Source organism: Scyliorhinus canicula, chromosome 4 (genome assembly GCF_902713615.1).
Source record: "Scyliorhinus canicula chromosome 4, sScyCan1.1, whole genome shotgun sequence".
NCBI classification, from domain to species: domain Eukaryota; kingdom Metazoa; phylum Chordata; class Chondrichthyes; order Carcharhiniformes; family Scyliorhinidae; genus Scyliorhinus; species Scyliorhinus canicula.
In genome coordinates this window covers 8,535,233-8,558,794 of record NC_052149.1, presented here as the reverse complement: position 1 = coordinate 8,558,794, position 23,562 = coordinate 8,535,233, and the positions used below count along the sequence as shown (strand labels likewise).

At 49.2% G+C, this 23,562-nt stretch overlaps 1 protein-coding gene across 8 annotated transcripts in view; it reads right to left on the bottom strand.

Annotated features, from left to right (window-relative positions):
* The window catches only part of ttll7 (tubulin tyrosine ligase-like family, member 7), a 302,308-nt gene that overhangs the window by 95,126 nt on the left and 183,620 nt on the right, over positions 1 to 23,562 (bottom strand). For all 8 annotated transcript variants that reach the window (XM_038793673.1, XM_038793671.1, XM_038793677.1 and 5 more), the window contains 2 exons: positions 11,349 to 11,565; positions 5,692 to 5,856 (listed from right to left, as the gene is read on the bottom strand). In XM_038793673.1, coding sequence (XP_038649601.1) covers positions 5,692 to 5,856; positions 11,349 to 11,565 — 382 coding nt within the window. The remainder of the gene's footprint in view (positions 1 to 5,691; positions 5,857 to 11,348; positions 11,566 to 23,562) is intronic.

The following is a 23,562-nucleotide window of genomic DNA, read 5'->3' as shown; positions in this document are numbered from 1 at the left end:
AAACTCATTTATTAGTTTTCTTGTTACTTAATAAATTTGTTTACTTTACATCGAAGATTCATGTATTCTTCATGATCATCTGCAACCAGTAACGACAGATATTACTTCGACCAAGTAATACAACAGCCTGCACATCTTTGGGTTGTGGGGGCGAAAGCCACACAAACACGGGGAGAATGTGCAAACTCCACACGGACAGTGACCCAGAGCCAGGATTGATCCTGGGACCTCAGTGCGGTGAGACTGCAGTGCTAACCACTGCGCCACCGTGCTGCCCACAAAGGGGCAATTTTAACACGGCCAATCCCACTAAACCTGCACATCTTCGGACTGTGGGAGGAAACCGGAGCACCCGGAGGAAACCTAGGCAGACAATTCCCAAAGCCAGAATCGAACCTGGGTCCCTGGCACTGTGAGGCAGTGGTGCTAACCACTGTGCCACCATGCCACCCTCTTTACTGCTTTCAATGCAAATATATCCCTCCTTAACATAGAACAGTACAGCACAGAACAGGCCCTTCGGCCCTCAATGTTGTGCCGAGCCATGATCACCCCACTCAAACCCACGTATCCACCCTATACCTGTAACCCAACAACCCCCCCCCCCCCCCCTTAACCTTACTTTTATTAGGACACTACGGGTAATTTAGCATGGCCAATCCACCTAACCCGCACATCTTTGGGCTGTGGGAGGAAAACCGGAGCACCCGGAGGAAACCCACGCACACAGGGGGAGGACGTGCAGACTCCACACAGACTCCTTAAGCAAGGTGATCAAAACTCTTGCGGTCTCAACAATGTCGTGTACAGCTTTGGCAAGGCTTCCATTGCACTCCATCCCCCTTGCAATAATGCCAGCATCCCAATTGCAATGCAATTACTTGCTGTGCCTGCATGCTAACATTTTGTGATTCTTGTATAAAGATACCCAGACCCGTCTCTACCATGGCATTCACATCATACATTTCAATACAACACATTCCATGGTCCAATGGCCTGCCCAAACCTAGGGCGCGATTCTCCGCGAACCGGCGGGGCGGCCACTCCGGCGCTGAGGAGTGGCGTGAACCACTCCGGTGTCGTGCCGCCCCAAAGGCGCAGAATCCTCCACACCTTCAGAGGATAGGCCGGCACCGGAGTGTTTGGTGCCGTACCAGCCGGCGTGGAAGGGCATGGGCGCCACGCCAACCGGCACCGAAGGCCTCCGCCGGCCAGCACAAGATGGCACATGCGCGGGAGCACCAGCGTGTGCTGGCATCATCCCAGCGCATGCGCAGTGGGGTTCTTCTCCGCACCGGCCATGGCCGATGTTGACAGCGCCGGTGCGGAGGGAAAGAGTGCCCCCACGGCACAGGCCTGCCCGTGGATCGGTGGGCCCCGATCGCGGGACCAGGCCACCGTGGGGCATCCCCCGGGGCCAGATCCCCCCGCGCCAGCCCGAGGACTTCTGCAGGCCGTCCCTGGTGCCAGGTCCCGCCGGTAAGGACCTGCTGTGATTACGCCGGCGGGACCCACCAAAATCGGGTGGCCACTCGGCCCATTGCGTGCTGGATAATCGCTGGGGGGGGGGGGGGCCGTTGATTCCCGCCCCCGCCAAAACCCTGACGCCGGAGAATTCGGCAGCCGAAGGGGAGGGGATTCACACCGCACCCCGGCGATTCTCCAACCCGGCGGGAGTTCGAGAATTCCGCCCTTAATGTCTGAGTTTACAGGGCAGCACGGTGGCCTAGTGGTTAGCGCAACCGCCTCACGGCGCTGAGGTCCCAGGTTCGATCCCGGCTCTGGGTTACTGTCCGTGTGGAGTTTGCACATTCTCCCCGTGTCTGCGTGGGTTTCGCCCCCACAACCCAAAAATGTGCAGAGTAGGTGGATTGGCCAGGCTAAATTGCCCCTTAATTGGAAAAAATAATTGGCTAATCTAAATTTTAAAGAAAAATGTCTGAGTTTACACATGAGGGCGAAATGAACAAGGCCCACTGGCAAAAAATAGAAGCATGCCTCATCAACAGTCAATATCTGGAAGAAGGGTCAACGCTGCAGATAGGCAGCAGGAACGGCTCAATAATTTATTTAACAATGCAGTTACGAGTAAAGCTGAGGCCATCATCGGTGATCCCGCTCACTCTTTATATCATCAATTTGAAAGGCTCCCTTTGGGCCGGTGCGTTAGAATGCCTAATGCTAGGAAAAATCTATTTAAGAGGTCTTACTAAATAACATAACATAAATAAATAACTGCAAATTTAACTTGCAGTCTTTATTTATTTTAGTAAGTGCTTTAAGTGCAGTAAGTGCTTTAATGGCAGCGTGCAATGTATTATATTTGTATTGTTTAGATGTATGTTATATCTGCACAAACGTATGAATTCTTCTTGTTTTCTAACTAACGACTGGATGATTATATACTATATTGGAGATGAAGCCAAAGACAAATTTTCACTTTAGCTCTAGACAGTAGAGCTCTGTTCTGTTATATTCTATAAATCTATGGGCGGCACGGTAGGACAGTGCTTAGCACTGTTGCTTCACAGCACCAGGGTCCCGGGTTCGATTCCCGCTTGGGTCACTGTCTGTGCGGAGTCTGCACGTTCTCCCCTTGTCTGCGTGGGCTTCCTCCGGGTGCTCCGGTTTCCTCCCACAAGTCCTGAAAGACGTGCTTGTTTGGTGAATTGGACATTCTGAATTCTCCCTCTGTGTACCCGAACAGGCGCCGGAGTGTGGCGACTAGGGGATTTTCACAGTAACTTCATTGCAGTGTTAATGTAAGCCTACTTGTGTCACGAATAAAGATTATTATTATGTACATATTAAATTCACCCATATACACACATATTCCGTTACCACATGCACCTCTGATTTCCTGTCTAATGCCATTTCCAATATTTCCACCTCTACAAATGTTTTTGTTTTGCCCCTTGATGTTTCTTAACTCGACCCAGACAGATTCCACATGATCTGTGCGAATATAATTCCTCAATATTGTATCAATATCTTCTTTAATCAACAATGCAACTCCACCACCTTTTCCTTTCTGTCTGTCCTTCCTAAATGCTGAAAAGCCCTCAATGTTTAGTTCCCATTCTTGTTCACCTTGGAGCTATGGCTCTGTAATGCCAATGATATTAAATCCCTTTACTTCTATCTGCGTAACTAATTCATCCATTTTATCTCGATAGCTCTGCGCGTTCAGGTACAAACCCTTAAGGCTAGTCCTTTTAATGCACCTTGTCCCATCCCTATTATTTTCTATTATTATCTGATACAGGCCCTTCTCTGCCTATCACTTTTCTTATTCTCCTTACTGACTTTTTCTCTTAGACCACAAGACCATAAGACATAGGAGCAGAATTAGGCCACTCGGCCCAGCGAGTCTGCTCCGTCATTCAATCAAGGCTCATCCCCATTCTCCTGCCTTCTCCCCAAAACCCCTGACCCCCTTATTAATCAAGAGCCTATCTATCTCTGCCTTAAAGACCCTCAGTGATTTGGCCTCCACAGCCTTCTGCGGCAAAGAGTTCCACAGATTCACCCCCCTCTGGCTGAAGAAATTCCTCCTCATCTCTGTTTTAAAGGATTGTCCCTTTAGTCTGAGATTGTGTCCTCTGCTTCTAGTTTTTCCCACAAGTGGAAACATTCTCTCCACGTCCACTCTGTCCAGGCCTCGCAGTATCCTGTACGTTTCAATAAGATCCACCCTCATCCTTCTAAACTCCAATGAGTACAGACCCAGAGTTTTTGACTGATTCTTGATTCCCCTGTTCTGAATCCTTACATAGGTTCCCATCCCCCCTGCCATATGAGTTTAAACCCTCCCCAACCGCTCTAGCAAGTATGCCCCCAAGGACATCAGTCTCCGTCCTGCCAGGTGTAACCCGTCCAGTTTGTACAGGTCCCTCCTCCTTCAGAACGGGTCCCAATGCCCCAGCAGTCTGAAACCCTCCCACTCCCACTATCTGTTCAGCCACGTATTCATCTGATACATCCTGCTATTTCTACTCCGACTAGCACATGGCACTGGTAGTAATCCTGAGATCACTACCTATGAGGTCCGACTTCTCAACTTTCTTCCAAACTCCCTATATTCTGCTTTCAGGGCCTCATCCCTTTTTTAACTTATGTCATTGGTACTGATTTGCTCCTGGCTGTTCACCCTCTCCTTCAGAATGTCCTGTAACTGCCCGGAGACATCCTTGACCCTAGCACCAGGGAGGCAACATACCATCCTGGAGTCTTAGTTGCAGCCACAGAAACACCTATCTATTCCCTTTGCAATTTAATCCCCGAAGCAATTGCATTCCCACATTTATTCCTCCTCTCCTCTGCGGCATAACCAACCATGGTGCACTGCATTTGGCTGTTGCTGTTTTCCCCCTGAGAGGCCATTCCCCTCAACAGTATCCAAAACGGTGTATCTGTTTTTCAGGGGAATGGCCACAGGAGATTCCTGCACTGCCTGCCGAGTCCTCTTGCTCTGCCTGGTGGTCACCCATTCCCTTCCTGCCTGCGGAGTCTTAGCCTGCGGTGTGATCACCTTTCTACAGGTGCTATCCACAACACTCTCCTCCTCACGATGCTCAGTCTGGGAATCAAGAATTAAAACAATTGTGAGCAGTTTGCACAGCAGTCACGGTGAAGACATCCCAGTGGGGTTGGTGTAAATCCCTGGACTGTATTCGCTGTTAAAAGTGGAGCGAAAGCTTTGCTTCAAAGTGTAATTTGAAAAACCTGGTCTGGATCTCGGAATGCAAATTGCGAAGGGAAAGCTTAATTATGAGAGAGAATTTTAAAGCGTATTTTTGGGAGTGGAGCATGGAAACTCTCGCGTGACAGACATCTGGGAGGAATATCAAGAGACATTCACAAATATTCACTTGGAGTTCAGAGTGGAGAGTGTATTTTCCCACAGTCATCTTGTATGCTTAAAAGGGACTTTGTGTTACTGAGAGCATCGTAAATTAAGATGTACGTTATAATCTGTGTTCATCTTAAACCTGTGTGTAATTGTTAAACTAAAGGGGGAGTAAAAGAGTATTGTATCATAATCCTTTTTTTTTTCATGTTTAATAATTTTTTTTTGGTGTTGACAAACGTAATTAGCAGTCCTGTGATTCTGTTCCTCCAAGTTTTATTTTTAAAAAGTTACGGTCTTCAGAGCCAAGGTTCCACACTGTGATTGTCTCATCCAGTTATAACAACAACTGGGAAGGGCAGCACGGTGGCGCAGTGGTTAGCACTGCTGCCTCACAGCACCGAGGACCCAGGTTCGATACCAGCCTCAGGTCACTGTCCGGGTGGAGTTTGCACATTCTCCCCGAGTCTGCGTGGGTCTCACCCCCACAATCCAAAAGATGTGTAGGGTATGTGGGTTGGCCACGCTAAATTTCCCCTTAATTGGAAAATAAATGAACGACAACTGGGATCGTTACAACTGCATCACAAGACCTGCCATCCACAGTGTCCTGAGACAATTTTTATCCCTCCACCAGCTTCACAATAAAGTGATTATTCGGCCGTGATCACATTGCTGTTTGTGGGAGCTGGCTGTGCACCAATTGGCAGCCTTGTTTTCCACATTGCAACAGTGACCACCCTTCAAAAGTACTTCTTTAGCTCCAACACAGGTTGGACCATCCTGATATTGTGAAAGGTGCAAGAGATTTCTTTAAAAATCACATCAATGTGGATACATACAGAGACATCATTCCAGAATTTGGCCACATCGTAGTCGTTGGTGCGTAGGAATTCAGTGAACCACTGGATCGATCTCTTGCTGCCCCTGTCCGCCTGCTCATCCCGTTCAAAGTTCTCGTTGTGCTTGTTGACGGAATAGTTAGTCAAATGCATAAAGAGCTGGCTCTGGAAATGTTGGGTAAAAAGAAGCACACTCAGTATACACCTTTGTCCCACTTGTTGCGTGTGTAATCTTTGATAACCATGCACTGTAAATCAGCATGAAAACCAGAGCTGGAGTCCTGCGGCCTCCACATTTAAGGCAATGGCTCAAGCATAATAATAATAATAATAATAAGCATGGCAGCACAATGGTTAGCACTGTTGCTTCACAGAGCCAGGGTCCTAGGTTCGAATCCCGGCTTGGGTCACTGTCTGTGCCGAGTCTGCACGTTCTCCCCGTGTCTGCGTGGGTTTCTTCCGGGTGCTCCGGTTTCCTTCCATAAGTCCTGGAAGACGTGCTTGTTAGGTGAATTGGACAATCTGAATTCTCCCTCTGTGTACCAGAACAGGCGCTTGAGTGTGGCGACTGGGGGCTTTTCACAGTAACTTCATTGCAGTGTTAATGTAAGCCTACCTGTGACAATAAAAATTATTATTGTTATTCGTGTCGCAAGTTGGCTTATACACTGCAATGAAGTTACTGTGAAAAGCCCCTAGTCGCCACATTCCAGCACCTGTTTGGGTTCACGGAGGGAGAATTTAGAATGTCCAATTCACCTAACAAGCACGTCTTTCGGGACTTGTGGGATGAAACCGGAGCACCCAGAGGAAACCCACGCAGATACGGGGAGAACGTGCAGACTCCCAAACAGGGAATCGAACCCAGGTCCCTGGTACTGTGAGGCAACAGTGCTAACCACTGTGCCACGGTGCCGCCCATACATTACAGACTTCACAATTTCACAGGCTGGTAAAAAGACAATACCTGAAGAACTGCGGCTTCCTTTTGTAAGAACAGATGAGAGCAAGGGGTGATTTGATAGAGATGTTTAAATGGCGAAAGGGTGGATTAGAACAGACAGAAACAATGTATGCTATTGAAGGGAGCAGAACAATCAGGCACCGATATAAGATTAAATGCCACGGATGTACGGGATGTAATGTCAGGGTTATTAATTGACACAGGGACCATGTTAGCATTTACGAATAAATTAGATAAGCGTTTGCAAGGGAGAGCATAAAGGGAAATGGGAAGCGGGATGGGAGATGCATGGGATATGGATTTGCAGCTCACGTGAAGGATAAACATCAATATAGGTTGATTGGGTCCAACAACCTATTTCCATCGTTTAATTTGTATGTAATCCCTGAGCCTTATTCACTTGTCACAAAATGATGTGGCCTCCTAAAGGACCTGGAATCAATTAAGTACTAAGATGCTGGGAGCTGTACAATTTGCAGAGAGCTCATTTTGACCACAGGGGAAATTTATACATGATTAAATACTGGCCGGATAAGCAAATATGAACATTGAAAGGTAATACTCTCTTCTCCAAATCAAAAGCTCCTGGGTTCAATCTGCACTCCACAGTTTGAGTACATAATCTAGGCTGACATTTCAGTGCAACACCCAGGGAATCCTGCATTGCTGTCCCGCACATGAAACGTACGAGTGAGCCTTTGTTTTCCAATCCAGGTGGGCAGAAAAGATCTGCCTGCACGCTCAGAGGAAAAGCAAGGAGACTTTTCTTCACCAATGATGTCCTGACGCAATATTACTTCACCCAACAGCGAAACAGTCTAGCTGGTCATTTACTCACTGTTATTTGTGAGATCTTTCTCTGTGAGATAGCATTGCTGGGCTGGATTCTCCGCGGCCTTGGAGTTCCCGATGCAGCGGAGAGTCCAGTGTCGGGGGGGGGGCGGGGGGGAAATAAGATCGGTGTCCGCACTCCCATCTCCCGCTGACGTCGGGATCGAGGTTCGCGCCCCGTGCCAGCAGGAGGATGCCAGTGGGTCATTTAGACCTGTTTGAAGTGGTCCAGGAGCTGTCAATCAAAACTTGATATTTATAAACATTGTGGTTAGTTTCACAGCTGAAAACTTCAACGTTACTCAACCGTGAAGGGAGATGAATGGGACAATGCGGGGGGGGGGGGGGGGGGGGGGGGGGGGGCTGCAGCTGTCAATCACAGCCTAGTAAAATCACTGTTGAATAGAATTGAATGTTTTGCAGATCAAAGACCTGAGGGGGTTTAAACCCAGCTGACTGGTTTTCTCTATCCAGGAATTATCAGGTGCTGCTTCCTCTGGCTGAACCAACAGGTGTATTGCCCAGGTGAGTTTTAAAATGGTGATTTTTTTTTTTCATAGTGTCTGTCTAGCCTCTGTCTAGCTTCCAGACAGGAGTCCCTCTTCGGGGGGGCTTCTAGACAGGGATCTCTCTTCTGGGGCATCTGTGGGGGGGGGGGGGGTCTTTTTATTTACGCGGTCTGTAGGAGTGTCTTTTTATTTAGGGAGTCTCTCGTGGAGGGTCGATGGGGAGGGGGTCTGACAGGTTGGGTGGGCAGGTCTTTAATTGCAGGGGTGAGGGTGGCCTTCCGATGGACTTTGGGTCAACACCCTGAATGAATTACCCCCTTGACCCACCGCGAGGTCCACAGCATCAAATACACATGTGACAGGACCTGCACTGATTCTCACCTACGTGACTCCCGACCCAGAGGACCGGAGAATCACGAGGGCTCGGTGAATATGGTGCCCGGCCACGTAATTGGCCCCCCTGACGTGGGGCGCAAACCTCGATCGTGACACTAGTGGGGGGCCAGTGAATTGGAAACGGGCAGCGTCGCCATTTTGTCCCCGTGCTTGATTCTCCGCCAGATCAGGAACTCCGCTACCGATGGCATGAAGCGGAGAATTAGCCATTGCATACCCCCAGAATTTTGTTTTGTTTCTATTTCAAGTTTTGAGCACACACAGTATTTTGATTTTATTTCGCTGAGGTTAGACAGAAATAGCAGTTCACAAAAAAGGCCATTTGACCCAGCTCATCTGCGCCAGAGTTTACCCCCAACATGAGCCTCCTCCTTCTTCCGTCCTCTAGCGGACCCTGTCCATGTACCCTTCAATTCCTTTCTCCAAACGTGTTTATCAAATGTACCCTTAAATACAGCAAGTTCGCCTCAACTACTTGGGTGACTATCTGTGTGGAGTTCGCACATTCTCCCTGTATTGTGTGGGTTTTTTACATAGAATTTACAGTGCAGAAGGAGGCCATTCAGCCCATCGATTCTGCAACGGCTCTTGGAAAGAGCACCCTACACAAGGTCAACACCTCCACCCTATCCCCATAACCCAGTAACTCCACGCAACACTAAGGGCAATTTTGAACACTAAGGGCAATTTATCATGGCCAATCCACCTAACCTGCACATCTTTGGACTGTGGGAGGAAACCGGAGCACCCGGAGGAAACCCACGCACACACGGGGAGGATGCGCAGGCTCCACACAGACAGTGACCCAAGCCGGAATCGAACCTGGGACCCTGGAGCTGTGAAGCAATTGTGCTATCCACAATGCTACCGGGTTGCCTCCGGATGCTCCGGTTTCCTCCCAAGTCCAATGATGTGCATTGATGTCTGTGGATAGGTGGATTGGTATGCTAAATTGGCACTGGGTAGAGTTACAGGGATAAAGTGGGGGATTGGGTCTAGGTTAGGGATGCTCCTTCAGGGGCCGAATGGCCTGCTTCTGCACTGTAGGGGATTCTATGATTCTGTACTTCTTGTGGCAGCAGGCTCCGCGTTCTTACCACTCTCTGGGTAAGTTACTTTTGTTCCTGAGTTGCTTTGGCACTGATTCAGTGTCATTTATGTGCAAGCAGCGTAACACAGGCTGAGTGTGCAACCCGACACTCTGTCTGTTCCAGTTACAGGGAGTGGCTGTTAACCTGACCACTTGTCCTAACTCCGCGCCCTTCAACAACCTGAGGCAGAGCGAAAATAGCGAAATTCTCCCAGATTAATCAGGAGGGGAATCTATTATCCACTATCACTCAGCCACACAATTTACGCAGATTTAGTTTTGAACTCCCAGGGCAGTCTATAGAGCAAGAGTACATTTTGCAATTAAAATGTTAATTAGTTGTAGATTAAGAGGCAAGTGTATAACCTCGAGCCATCTGCTCTCACTGACATAAACAACTGCGATTATGTTTCTATTTGCGATGCAGGGAGGGATTCGCCATCTCAAATTTTGCCTGGACTTCTTGCCCATCCCTAATTGCCCTCGGACTGAGCAGCCTGCTGGTCCATTTCAGAGTTGATGTGGGTCTGGAGTCACATATGGGCTGGATCAGATAATGACGACAGATTTCCTTCTCCACAGGTCCGGCGGAACCCAAATGTTTTTTTAAAGAACTCTGGGCGGGGAAACAAGTGTTGCCCAGCGCATCCCTGATGTAGTGGACCTCCTGGGAGCCACCCTCCCCCACCCCCCCACAATGCCAGACATGCCCACCCCACCCCACCAGAAATAAAGAGACCCCCCCCTGAAACCTCCTAAATAAAGAGACCCCCCAGAGACCCCTACAAAAAGAGAACCCCCATGACCCCTAAATAAATAGACACCCTACAGACACCTAAATTAAGAGACCCCCCCCCAAAGACCCCGAATAAAGAGACCATGAGACCCCCTAAATAACCCTAAATAACCCCCTAAACCCCCTCAAGGGACCCACTAGATAGGGAGACCCCCACAGAGAATCCCTAGATAGGAAGGTTCCCCATAGAGAACCCCTAAATAGGGGAGCCCCCACAGAGACCCCCTAGATATGGAGAGACCCCACAGAGATCCCCTAAATAGGGTCACCCCCTGAATAGAGAGACTCCCCATAGAGACACCCTAGATAAGAAGAATCTCCCACAGAGGTTGTGCTGTCAATTTCCATTTAAGCACTTCAAATCGCGCAAGCGTGAAAGAGGGTGATTGGAATGCACCTAACTCTCTTTGAAGTGGTTGACGTTTGTAAACATTGTGGTCAGAGCACTGCAGACTTACTGAACCATGAAAAAGACGAATGAAGCAAGGCTCACAGCTGTGTCTGTGTGCAAGTTGTCAATCGCTGCCCAGTAAGGGAAATGAATGAATGGCTTGCAGCTCAAGGATCTGAGGAGTTCAAACACAGGTCACTGCTCTCTCTTTCCAGGAACTGGCACGTGGTGCTTCCTCTGTCCCAGCCAGCAGGTGTATTGCCCAGGTGAGTGTTACAACGGTAATTTTTTTCGAGACAGGAGTCTCTTTTCTGGGGGCGCGTTCCTGAGGGGTGCGCAGCAAACAGAGACTGGAATCGAGACTGATTATTCCCTCTGCTAGCTCAGGGAATGGTACAGTGGGGTCAAAGGATTGTACCACGACTAAACCCAGCTAAGGTCAGGAAATTCTGTGCCATCCTGGGGAAAGAGCCTGAGACTGAGGCACTCCAGATGACTGCCTTTCTGTGAAGAATTCAATGTTCCCTTAATTGTTAGCCCATACTACTCTTTTCCACAGCATCCGCACAACTGGGAACCAAGGTCCATCCCACAGACCGAGACCAGAGAGCAACCTCAGGAAATAATAACGGCCTTTATTATTTCTTTTTAATAAATTATTTAAAGTAGAATCACCTTACCAAGTTTGACTCGGTCGGAGCATGGTATTTTTCTGTGCCCATCCGGACCAGCCCGTCGTTGTAGAGGAATATGCGCAAGGGGTCACAAGAGGTCACTAGGATGTAGATCCGTAGGTCAAACTTGTAGCCTTCCAGCAGAAAGGGTTTATCGAGGTATTCCTGCACGATCAAGTGTTCTTGTGCTTGGAGTTTCTCACCACTTCTGATCAAAGAGATTCTGAAGGAGAAGCAAAGAGAACATTTAATACCCAGGCATGCAAGGCCATGGACTGAAAAGTGCTGGAAAATGGGGTTAACATCGATAGGCGTTTGATGGCAGGTGCAGACACAATGGGCCAAATGGCCTCATTCTGCCCTGTAAGACTCTCTGGCTCTATGACACAGGGGAAGACACACGTTAAGGTTGGGAAGGGAGAACTCTGATCACGTCCTTCCAAGGCGGCAGCCATTGGCGCTTTTCCCTTCGACGTGAAAATAATCTGCCCTTGGAAAGGGGAGGGACGAGGTTTCGGCGGGGGGGGGGGGGGGGGGGGGGGGGGGGGGGGGGGGGGGGGGGAGGGGGGGGGGGAGGGGGGGGGGCTAGAATCCCTACCACTCTTAACCTGCACATCTTTGGACTCTTAAGGGCACTTGGAGCTCAGGGGCGGGATTCTCTGACCCGTCGTAAACGCCGTCGCGTTTCCCGACTGCGTCAACATGGCCTCAAGATCAGCAATTCCGGCCCCAACAGGGGGCCAGCACAGCACTGGAGTGATCCACGCCGCTCCAGCTGCTGATCCCAGCGTCAATTGGGCGCCGCGGGGTCCATGCATGCGTAGTGGCACTGGCGCCAACGCGCACAGTGGCTCCCTTCTCTGCGCTGGCCCCGATGCAACATGGCGTAGGGCTGCAGGGCCCGGCGCAGAAGAAAGCCCTCAGCCCGAGAGGCCGGCCCGCCGATCGGTGGGCTCCAATCACGGGGCCAGGCCACAGCGGAGGCTCCCCCCCCCCCCCCCCCCCCCCCCCCCCCCCACCCCCCCCCCCCCCCCCACAGGCCGCCCCCAGACCCTTCCACGCCGAGGTCCCGCCGGCTAAGAGCAGGTTAGAACGGCGCCAGCGAGACTCGGGTTTTTCAATATGGCTGCTCAGCCCATCCCGGGCGGAGGATCGCCAGAGGGGCCCCACAGAGCGGCTCCCGGCCGGCGCCGCACCGACCGCACCGGCGCCAGAGCGGAGAATCGCATCCTGCCGTCGGGGCGGCGTGGCGCAATTCGCGCCGATTCTCCGGCCCAGCCCTGGGTTGAGAGAATCCTCCCCCAGGTCTTTGGATTGGAGCTTAAACCTACAACTTTGCAACTCAGGAGTAACAATCTTGCCATCAGCTGAGCTTGGGCAGCACATGGTGGCATGCGAGTGTCAACATTTTTAAAGTAGATTGGAGAAGAACACCCGAACAGCGCAGTAAGCAGATCAGCATTCTGACGGTGAACAACAAAGTAACGCTTTGGCTGTGACCTGCATTGGAGAGTAGGAGCGCAGGACAATTTTACACAATTTTACACAGCCCTTCAGTCATTCATTCACCTCATGCAATATCGTCTTACTCCTTGAGTAAGGTTTCCTCCCACAGTCCAAATATCTGCAGGTTAAGTGGATTGACCATGCTAAATTGCCCCTTAGTACCCAGGGATGTGCAGGTTAAGTTAAGGGGGTAGGGCGGGGTGAGGAGGTGAGTGGACCTAGGTCGAGGTTCTGGAGGATTGGTGCAGACTCAATGGGCCAAATGGTCTCACTCTGCACTGGAGGGATTCTGTGACCTTCTATGAAAAGCAACCGGAATTCCTGCCTCTGCAATATGTCCGTAATCTGTATGAACAGAGACGTATAATCCATAGAATCCCTGCAATGCAGAAGGAGTCCAGTCAGCCCATCGAGTCTACACTGACCCTCTGAAAGAGCACCCTACCTTGGTACCACTCCCCCCCTTCCCCTGCAGCGCAGTGACTGTTAGCTCTGAGGAGACGTTGAATAAACTTGGTTTGTTCTCACTGGAACGACGGAGGTTGAGGGGCGACCTGATAGAGGTTTGCAAAATTATGAGGGGCATAGACAGAGTGGATAGTCAGAGGCTTTTCCCAGGGTAGACGGGTCAATTACTAGGGGGCATAGGTTTAAGGTGCGAGGGGCAAGGTTCAGAAGAGATGTATGAGGCAAGTTTTTTACACAGAGGGTAGTGGGTGCCTGGAACTCGCTGCCGGAGGAGGTGGTGGAATCAGGGACGATAGTGACATTTAAGGGGCATCTTTACAAATACATGAATAGGATGGGAATAGAGGGATACGGACCCAGGAAGTGTAGAAGATTTTTGTTTAGACGAGCAGCATGGTCGGCACAGGCTTAGAGGGACGAAGGGCCTGTTCCTGTACTGGACTTTTCTTTGTTCTTTGACCCCCACCTAATGTACACATCTTTGGACACTGAGGGCAATATTTTAGAGTGGCCAATCTACCTAACCTGCGCATCTTTGGAGCACCCTGAGGAAACCCACGCAGACACGCGCAAACTCCACACAGTCACCCAAGGGCAGAATTGAACTGGGTCCCTTGTGCTGTGAGGCAGCAGTGCTAACCACTGTGCCACCGTGCTGCCCTTTTATTTGTCCTGAAACTTTCTTTGATACCAATGGGTGGCACCCCTGTCCGACTTCCGCAATTTAGCATTCTTCGTTTACCTACTCTGTATCGTTTCCCTCCCTCTAGAAAATCTCTCAGACATCAAGGTAGAAGAGCGTAGGTTTCTCCAGTCCTTCCTCATCGGACCGCTGCTCAGCGTCTGCCCGACAGTCCCTCTGCACAGCCTCCAGTGCCTGGCAATACGTCTTCCCTGCTGCATGGCTAGAACTGGATGAAGTATGAAAGGTGCAGCTCAGCACAGCACCGTAGCGTTTGATCACAACTCCCTCTGACTTCTTCCCACCTCTCTGCCCCTTGTATCCTAACTTGCATTCACCTCCCAGGCCGTATTCTCACAGGCCTACATTGACTCCCGGTCCAGCAATGGCACAATTTCTATACTCCTCATCCTTGTCACAGGATCGCTGCAGTGCAGGAATAGGCCAATCTGCCCATCGTGTCTGTGTTAACCCGCCACATGAACGATCCACCCATGTGTTGGGAAATTGGAATCATCGCTTTCGCCTCAGCTATAAGTTTTGTTTGGGTGTTTTTCTGTATTCCTGCCCACCGTAGGCACAAGGTGCAGGATGATTCAGGGAGTTTCCTCCAGCACCCATACGCATCACGCGTGAGTCTCAGAACGTCATTCGACCATGGAAAGCATTTTGACCGCCTGCCCCCGTGTACAGGCGCACGACCCAACAGGGATGGATGGGCAGCAATCAGAAAGGGAATCAAGATTGATTCCGGTGTTCAAATCCCTGCACAGCCTCGCCCCACCCCCATACCTGTCACCTCCTCCAGCTCCACCACCCTCACAGAAGACACTCCTCCAATTCTGGCCTCTTTAGTATCTCCAATTTCCATTACAGCACCATTGATGGCCATGCCTTCGGCTGCTTCGGCTCAGAGCTGTGGAATTCCTTCCCCAAACCTCCCTGTCACTCCCATCCTCCTTCAAGACCCTCTTTACAATGTACCTCTTTGAAAGTTACTGGTCACTTTTCTTAAAAATCTAGCCGGAATTCTCCGCCGTGGGGACGCTCTGCTCCTGCCGGCAGCGCACACCCACCCATGGGTTTCCCGAAGGTGTAGCCTGGCTACTTTGGGAAATCCCATTGACAAGCGGCGGGAACAGAGAATCCAGCGCTGGCGATCGGCACACCACCAAGAAACACGCGGCTTGGGAATCAGAGATCGAGCTCCTACCTACAAGACTTAGTGTATTCGATGGCCACTCCTCTGAAGCACCTCTGGTCTTATTATGTTAAAGGCACTATATGAATGTATGTTGTTGTGTTGGCGCTGCACTGTGGCGTTCTGTTGGCTCTGCTGATTATTGCTCTTATAGATGGGGGGTGCTTACTGCGGATTGCATTAGGGCTAACCAGTCGCTATCCATTTTATTTCAGTTATTCACCAAACAATTGGAAAGCACCAGGACTCCAAGACACTGCAGTGGTTCAGGAAGGTTCACCATCACAAGCCAAGAACCTCCCAGAAATGCATTCTGGCTATGGTCACCCATGCCTCAAGCACGAACTAAAAAGCAAAGGCAACCTTCGGCCGTTATTCAAAGCGAGCTTGTCGGGCTGAGCTGCAGAACCTGTGGCCACGCACGGACTGGCGAGCGTTAGAAATGGAAATGGAAATCAAGGTGTGCTTCCGAGGTTGGGGTTTAAGGTGCATAGTTGTGTCATTTAGCCATTTAACTGAAGTGTCCTTGAGGGAGGTTATGTGGTGCAGTAGGCAGTGCCTCTGAGCCCGAAGGAATAAATTCCCACCTCGAGGGCGCTTCACGTTGGCTGGGATTTCCGGTCATGCTAAAGGGGAACCCCCCCCCGCCCCCGCCCCCCAGTCCCCATATGGTGGGTTCCCCAGCGACATGAGGAGGGAGCCACGCAAAATGGCGTAGATGTGGGCAGCAGGGTGGCGCAGTGGATTAGCCCTGTTGCCTCACGGGTTCGATCCCGGCTCTGGGTCACTGTCCGTGTGGAGTTTGCACATTCTCCCCATGTCTGCGTGGGTTTCGCCCCCACAACTCAAAGATGTGCAGGCTAGGTAGATTGGCCACGCTAAATTGCCCCTTAATTGGGAAAAAATTAATTGGGTACTCAAAAAATTTTTTTTAATGGTGTAGACTTTGACTGGGCTGGAAGATCCCACCAGCGGCCAATGGTGAGCTACCTCCACTGCCAGAAAATAAGCCATGGGGGCAGCGGAAAATCCAACCCCGAGACTTGGTTGCCATGGAAGGAAGTTCTTGATGCAGCCATGCAGATTAATAATCCACCTGCAAATCCATCCAACAAGCCCATGGTGAGCAGCAAGAGTTGGAAAGTTACCTAACGTTACCTAATCAAACATGCTTCATGTGGAGGGCTGTTCAGCAAACTACAGCCACTTGTTTCTTTCTCAAAAAGAGAGATTCCTAAATGGTCCCTCCTTACAGACCTCAGCCAGGATTTTCCGTCCAGGATTTCCAGCAGCGGACGCGGTGAGATATTGGCCTCCGGCGAGATCTTCTGGTGACTTGCCCGCCCCACCGCCGGGGAATCGGCTCCAAGCGGTCGACCTTGGCTGGACAGGACGATCCCGCCAGTGGGAGGAGCTGGAAAGTCCCACCCTGCGGGTAATCACAGACAGAAAACCGCTTGAAGTTGGCACCAGTTGTCCAAAGCGATAAGTGCCAAACTCTACACCACTAAAATCCCTCAAACTGACGGGTGAAGATTTTGCAGAGCTGGAAAAAAAAAGTAATTGAATAATGTTCAGCTGCTCCCAGTGGCTGCAAGTATCCAGATGATGGTTCAGTGAGACATTAATATTGACAGAATGCTGCTGAAAGACAGCAAGCCCTAGCAACTGCAAGAAGACTGTTCCCCTGTCGTCTCTCAATAGCCTGGCAGTTATCCCAATGTGGAGAATGGCATTAATAAAACGGCTAATAAAATGGCCTAAAGTGTGAGATTTAAAGAAGAGCAAAGTACGTTTGAAGGACGGCTGCGATTTTACAACTGCAAAATAAAACATCAGCTTTGTAGAAAATCACGTCTGCCTGTGCGACTTGCCACCATCTAACTTCTGAATTCAATACCTCTTCATTCGAGTGATTTGTTAGCCTGAATTGAAACACTGTGACGAAACAATGTTAGTTGATCACAACTGAAAGAAAGGATGATTTCAAGATTTTTTTTCAGACAAAGAAAAATTACTTTGAATGAACAGTAACTGACTATGGTGCAAATGTGCCCACATGGATATCTCCTGCCCCTGAAGCAATCTCTCTCGGGATTGAGGATGGCTCGCTTCCACTCTGGTTCGAAGGATTCTGAGATGTCTGCTAAGTCCAATGAATGATCTGTAGACGCTGCCACAGGTGGGTTGGATGGATGAATTGTTTGGAGGTTGGTAACTCCCCAAGACACCTCAACTTTGTCCCTGCATATTCCTGTCAGAACCTTCCCATTGTGCTCAGCGCCTCCCCAAGTGACTCTTCTCCACGTTGGCTGGCAAACAGGCCAGGGACTCCCATGAGTCGGCGAGGATGTTTGCTTTCTTCAGTGAAGATTGAAGGACTTCCCTGGAGCGTTTCCTCCCGGGAATCATCTGCCGCGACCAATTTCCAAGTCGAGCAGTTGCTTTGGAAATCTGGTGTCAGCCATGTGACGGACATGTCCCACCCAGTGGAGGGTTGGTTTTGAGTGATTAATGCCTTGATACTGGGCGTGTTGGCTCGTGAGAAGAGCCTGCTGTTGGACCACCTGTCCTGCCATTGGATTTGGAAGATCTCGCGAAGGCACCAGTGGTGGTACCTCTCCAGTGCTTTGATGGGGCCTGCTGTAGGTTGTACGAGAGTCCGAGGCATATCGGGTAGGCGAGGATCACAGCTGCCCGGTAAACCATGACTTTAGTCTCAAGATTGAAATCCTGGCTCCCCGGTCCTCTTTTCCCCAGTCGACTTGGCACAGTGGAGGTGATGATGAATTCCAAATATATTCAGCCGCCGAAGGGCTGAGGTTTGATCCATGCTCTGTTACTTTAACTCAGCCAATCCAACCCTGAAAGTGATTGGAGTCAACACGCATTTTTCTTCTTGGGAAGCGAAAACCTAGGAAGAATGCTTGTCCAAGATCCCTACCTCGAGGTTCCTGCGGGAAAGTGAAGGCGCATGAACAGGGCTGGGACTCTGGTGTTGATTTGCTCATCAACCCACATTGTCGAGATTGAAAGAGAGACCAGGCAACAAGTTTGTAAGTTGGAAGTTGAAGGCGAATGGGAAAGTGACCAACAACAGGAGTTGGCTTGCTTTATGTCACGTTTTGACAACGGAATTCCCTCCCTATTTTACTGCCAACCTCCTCTCCTCCAGGGTCAGAGAATGTTGTCCTACAGACACCAGCTACCTCTCGGTCATCTATTCAGGTGTCTATTCTTCACCAGGCATGCCAGTGACCATGACTGGTGATACACCTCATCATCCAGCAGCAGGGTAGCATGGTGATTAGCATAAATGCTTCACAGCTCCAGGGTCCCAGGTTCGATTCCCGGCTGGGTCACTGTCTGTGTGGAGTCTGCACGTCCTCCCCCTGTGTGCGTGGGTTTCCTCCGGGTGCTCCGGTTTCCTCCCACAGTCCAAAGATGTGCGGGTTAGGTGGATTGGCCATGCTAAATTGCCCGTAGTGTCCTAATAAAAAGTAAGGTTGGGGGAGGGTTGTTGGGTTACGGGTATAGGATGGATACGTGGGTTTGAGTGGGGTGATCATGGCTCGGCACAACATTGAGGGCCGAAGGGGCTGTACTGTTCTATGTTCTATCCCTCTCTTTACCCAATCGGTATTGTGCACATACCTGCCAATCCTTGCACCATTCGACGGTTTAACCCCAAGACACTAAAACAAGAAGAAATGAACAAAGTTGCATTTATGAGGCATCTTACATGTCCTCAGGAAGTCCCAAGTGCTTCACGGCCAGTGAACTGTTTTTGAAGTACAGTCAGTCCTATCTGGTACATGAAGCTGCAATCTGTGCAGGGCAAGATCCCAAAAACAAATAAGCAGTTCCCCTGCTTTTGGTGCTAATATTTCAGGAGCACATGCCTGCCCGAGGGCAATGGGTGAACTTTTCTGCTCATCCTCAGCATCTGCCTGAGCTGTGAACTGGTCTCACTTTAATGTCTGATTCGAAAGACAGGACCTCCAACAGTGCCGCACTCCCCTCAGTACTACACTGACAAAGGTTTGGGGTTGTGGAGTAGGGTGCAAATGTGATTGCGATAAAGAATTAAGCGGGATGACGAGTAAAGGGTTAACATCAGAAGCCTACATTATGCTGATGTAATAATGAGGTCAGATCGCATGACAGTTGATCTGGATGGAGCAGTTCCAATCTCGTAACTGTTTGCTGTGAATAAACAAAGAACAAAGAGCAATACAGCACAGGAACAGATCTTACAGCCCTCCAAGCCTGTACCGATCATGATAGCATCCTTTGCCAAAACCCCCAGCACTTCCTTGTGCCGTTTCCCGCTATAAAACAATAATGGCCTTGAGAAATTACAGGTTCAAGCAACGTACTTTGAGAGAATAGACAAGACACAAAATCCTGTCTAGACTCCAACCAGACAAAAAAACAGATTCATAGCTTTAAATCTTGAACCACTGCAGCCAACGTGGCGTTGGTCCACCACAATGTGGTGCTGTTAAATTCCAGGATTTTGACGCAGAGACAGTAAAGGAACACAGTATACTTCCAAGTCAGGATGCCGTGTGGCTGGGAGGGGAATGTCCAGGTGGAGGTGTTCCCATGCACTTGCTACCCTTGTCCTTCTAGGAGGTCATGGGTTTGGAAGATGTTGTCAATGGACCCTTGGTGAGTTCCTGCAGTGCACCTTGTAGAATGGCTGCTACTGTTCATCGGTGGTGGAGGGGCTGAATGTTTGTGAATGGGGTACGAATCAAGCGGGGCTGCTTTGTTCTGGATGGTGTTGAGCTTCTTGAGTGTTGTTGGTGCCGTACTAATCCAGGCAAGTAGAGAATATTCTATTACACTCCTGACTTGTGCCTTGTAGATTGTGGACAGACTTTCGGAAGTGATTTACTCACCGCAGGGTTCCCAGCCTCTGACCTGCTCTTGCAGCCATAGTATTTATATGGCTAGTCCAGTTCAGGTTCTGATCAGTACTAACCCCCAGCATGCTTATAGTGAGAGACCCAGCAATGGTAATGCCGTTGAATGAAAAGAGACAATACGTTTGGATTCTCTCAAGTTGGAGATAGACATTGCCTGGCACTGGAGTGGTGCAAATGTTATCTGCCAATTATCTGCCCAAGCCTGAGTGTAGTCCAGGTCTTGTAACATTCGGACATGGACTGCTTCAATGCCTGAGCAAATCATGCTGAACATTGTGCAAATCATCAGCCAACATCTCCTTTGGGGATGGAGGGAAGCTCATTGATGGAACAGCTGATGATGATTGGACCTCGGAATTCCTGCAGTGATGTCCTGGAGTTGTGATGATCGGCATCCCGACAACCACAAGCATCTTCCTTTGTGCTAGATACGATCCAACCAGTGAAGAGTATTCCGTTATTCCCATTAACTCCAGTTTTAGGAGGCTACGGACCCTTCCTGTTAATCCCCTTATTTCCACTCGCTTTATTTTTTGCCGTTATCATTTTGATCCATGGATGCCTAATGGGAATGTATCTATAAGTCAACCACCTGAGAGAGTGAGGAATTCACAAAGTTGCAGCATAATAATTGTTTTCGAGCAACAGGACTCAGACTTTGTGGCACCCAAGAGATGGGGAGGGACTCAGTTCAATTGGGTGGCTGGTAGCCAATGAATTGGCCAAAAGGCCGCATTCTGCCCGGTAACAGGTGGTGATTAGATCCTACTCGAGTGGAATGATTTTCAGAGACGCGAGGAAAACAGAGTTAAGACTTGGGCACATAGGAACGAGGATTTCTCTCTCTCTCACTCTCTTTCTCTCTCGCTCTCTCTAGAAAGGCTGTGCGTTGATGTATTTCTGAACCTACAGAGAACCTGAATGAATTATTCTACCGTGAAACCAATACAGGCTGCAATCCGGATCTGAAACCTTACTTTGAAGGAAGGTCTGGGATTGTTCTCGCTGGAGTTCAGAAGAATGAGGGGGGAATCTCATAGAGACTTATAAAATTCTAACAGGACTAGACAGGGAAGATGTTCCCAATGGTGGGCGTGTCCAAAACCAGGGGTCACAGTCTCAAGATTGATGGTAAACCATCCCGGACAGAGATAAGGAGACATTTCCTCACCCAAAGAGTGGTGAGCCTGTGGAATTAATTACCACAGGAAGTGGTTGATGCTAAAATATTGAATACATTCAAGAGGCGGCTGGATATAGCACTTGGGGAGAATGGGATCAAAGGCTATGGGGAGAAAGCAGGATTAGGCTATTGAGTTGGATGATCAGCCATTATCGTGATGAATGGTGGAGCAGACTCGAAGGCCTAAAAGGCCTCCTCCGGCTCCTATCTTTTATGTATCTACGTATCTATGTAAAGACAACCATCTGAAACCAAGGCTTGTGTTACTTATTATTTCACCCCTCTCCTCCCATCTGTATTTGTCTGTTTTTATTAGTGTCACAGATAGGCTTACATTGGATTGGATTGGATTTGTTTATTGTCACGTGTACCGAGGTACAGTGAAAAGTATTTTTCTGCAAGCAGCTCAACAGATCATTCAGTACATGGGAAGAAAAGGGAATTAAACAGAATTCAAAAAAATACATGCGAATACATGTATTACATTATACATTAACACAGAATACATTAACACTACAATTAAGTTACTGTGAAAATCCCATAGTTGCCACATTCCGACACCTGTTCAGATGCACAGAGGCAGAATTCAGAATATTCACCTAACAAGCACGTCTTTCGGGACTTGTGGGAGGAAACTGGAGCACCCGGAGGAAACCCACTCAGAGAGGGGAGAACGTGTAGACGCCGCACAGACAGTGGCACAAGTGTCACAACTGGGCAATTTCACTGACGTGCACCTCTTAATAGTTCCAGTGACTGGAGCCCTTAAGTAGCAACTCTCAATCATTTTCCTCGTCTGTGCTGCTACTGGGATTCCCAGCAATGTATCAAGTGTGAGCTTCCTGTCATTATGCAACCAGCAGATTCCCCTTGCTGCCAGTGAATTAGGTTTCCTGCCCACAGTCTGAGGCTGCACAGCACCAGCTGTGGGCTCAATGGGTGGCAACCTCACTTCTGAGTCAGAAGCTGGATGGCTCAACGTCTCGTGTCAGGTAGCTGGAGTTCTAAATACTGGCTCAAACCCCAGTGCGAGACTGGGGCAGTGCCGCATTGTGGGAAGCACTGTCTTTTGGAAGAGCAGTCATGCACGGCCCAATTTTAGCCACTTGAGTAACATCTTAGACCCCACTTGGAGGCACTGTGAGCAGATCTGGTCACCACACCTTAGGAAGGAAATATTGGCCTGGGAGGGAGTACAACATCGGTTTACAAAGATTATATCTGGACTTCAGGGCTTAAGTTATGAGGAGAGATTATACAAGCTCTGTTAAGGTTAAGGGGTGATCTGATTAAAGTCTTCAATATATTGACAGGAAAAGACAGGGTAGATAAAGATAAACTATTTCCACTGATTAAAGATTCTAGAACTAGGGGGGCACAGTCTAAAAACTAGGGCTAGACAGAGACCTGTGTAGAAGTAAGCATGGAATTAGCTCATAACTGGGTGAGACCCTGTATATTGTACGCAGTTGTGTGTTATCGATAAACACGATGTTCAACAAACAAGATACAGAACCTCTTTGTGAGACCTACTGAACTTGGAACATAACCAATGCGGTCATTTTCTATTGCCTCATGTGGATCGAGGGCATGCGCACCCAATACCCACCTCCTGTGCAGCCAAATAGAGAATTCTGCTCCCTCTGAACGCCTTCCGGGCGAAGATCAGCACAAGAATGCAAAATGAAATGAAATGAAATGAAATGAAATGAAATGAAAATCGCTTATTGTCACGAGTAGGCTTCAATGAAGTTACTGTGAAAAGCCCCTAGTCGCCACATTCCGGCGCCTGTCCGGGGAGGCTGGTACGGGAATCGAACCGTGCTGCTGGCCTGCTTGGTCTGCTTTAAAAGCCAGCGATTTAGCCTGATGAGCTAAACCAGCCAACTCATTTAAATATTTTGGAGGATTGGAAGGGTCACTGGCCGCATGCCGCTAACATAGGAATCAATAACAAAGACAAATCCATTCCACGCAGTTCAGTAAGTACTTACCCCAAGCTTACTGATTTATCAGGCTCTCTGAATTTCAGCCAAATTCAGATTGTCAAGTGCATTCAGCAATCTGTTTGCAGTTCATTAAAGTCCAATTATGAAGTGCTGAGATTTTTGAAAGAATTGTGAGCCAATGGGAGATGTACTTGTTCACTGAGATGAGCCAATTTGGTTCTAAGTATATTAGTTATACTTGAGGGCAGCACAGTGATTAGCACTGTGGCTTCACAGCGCCAGGGTCCCAGGTTCGAT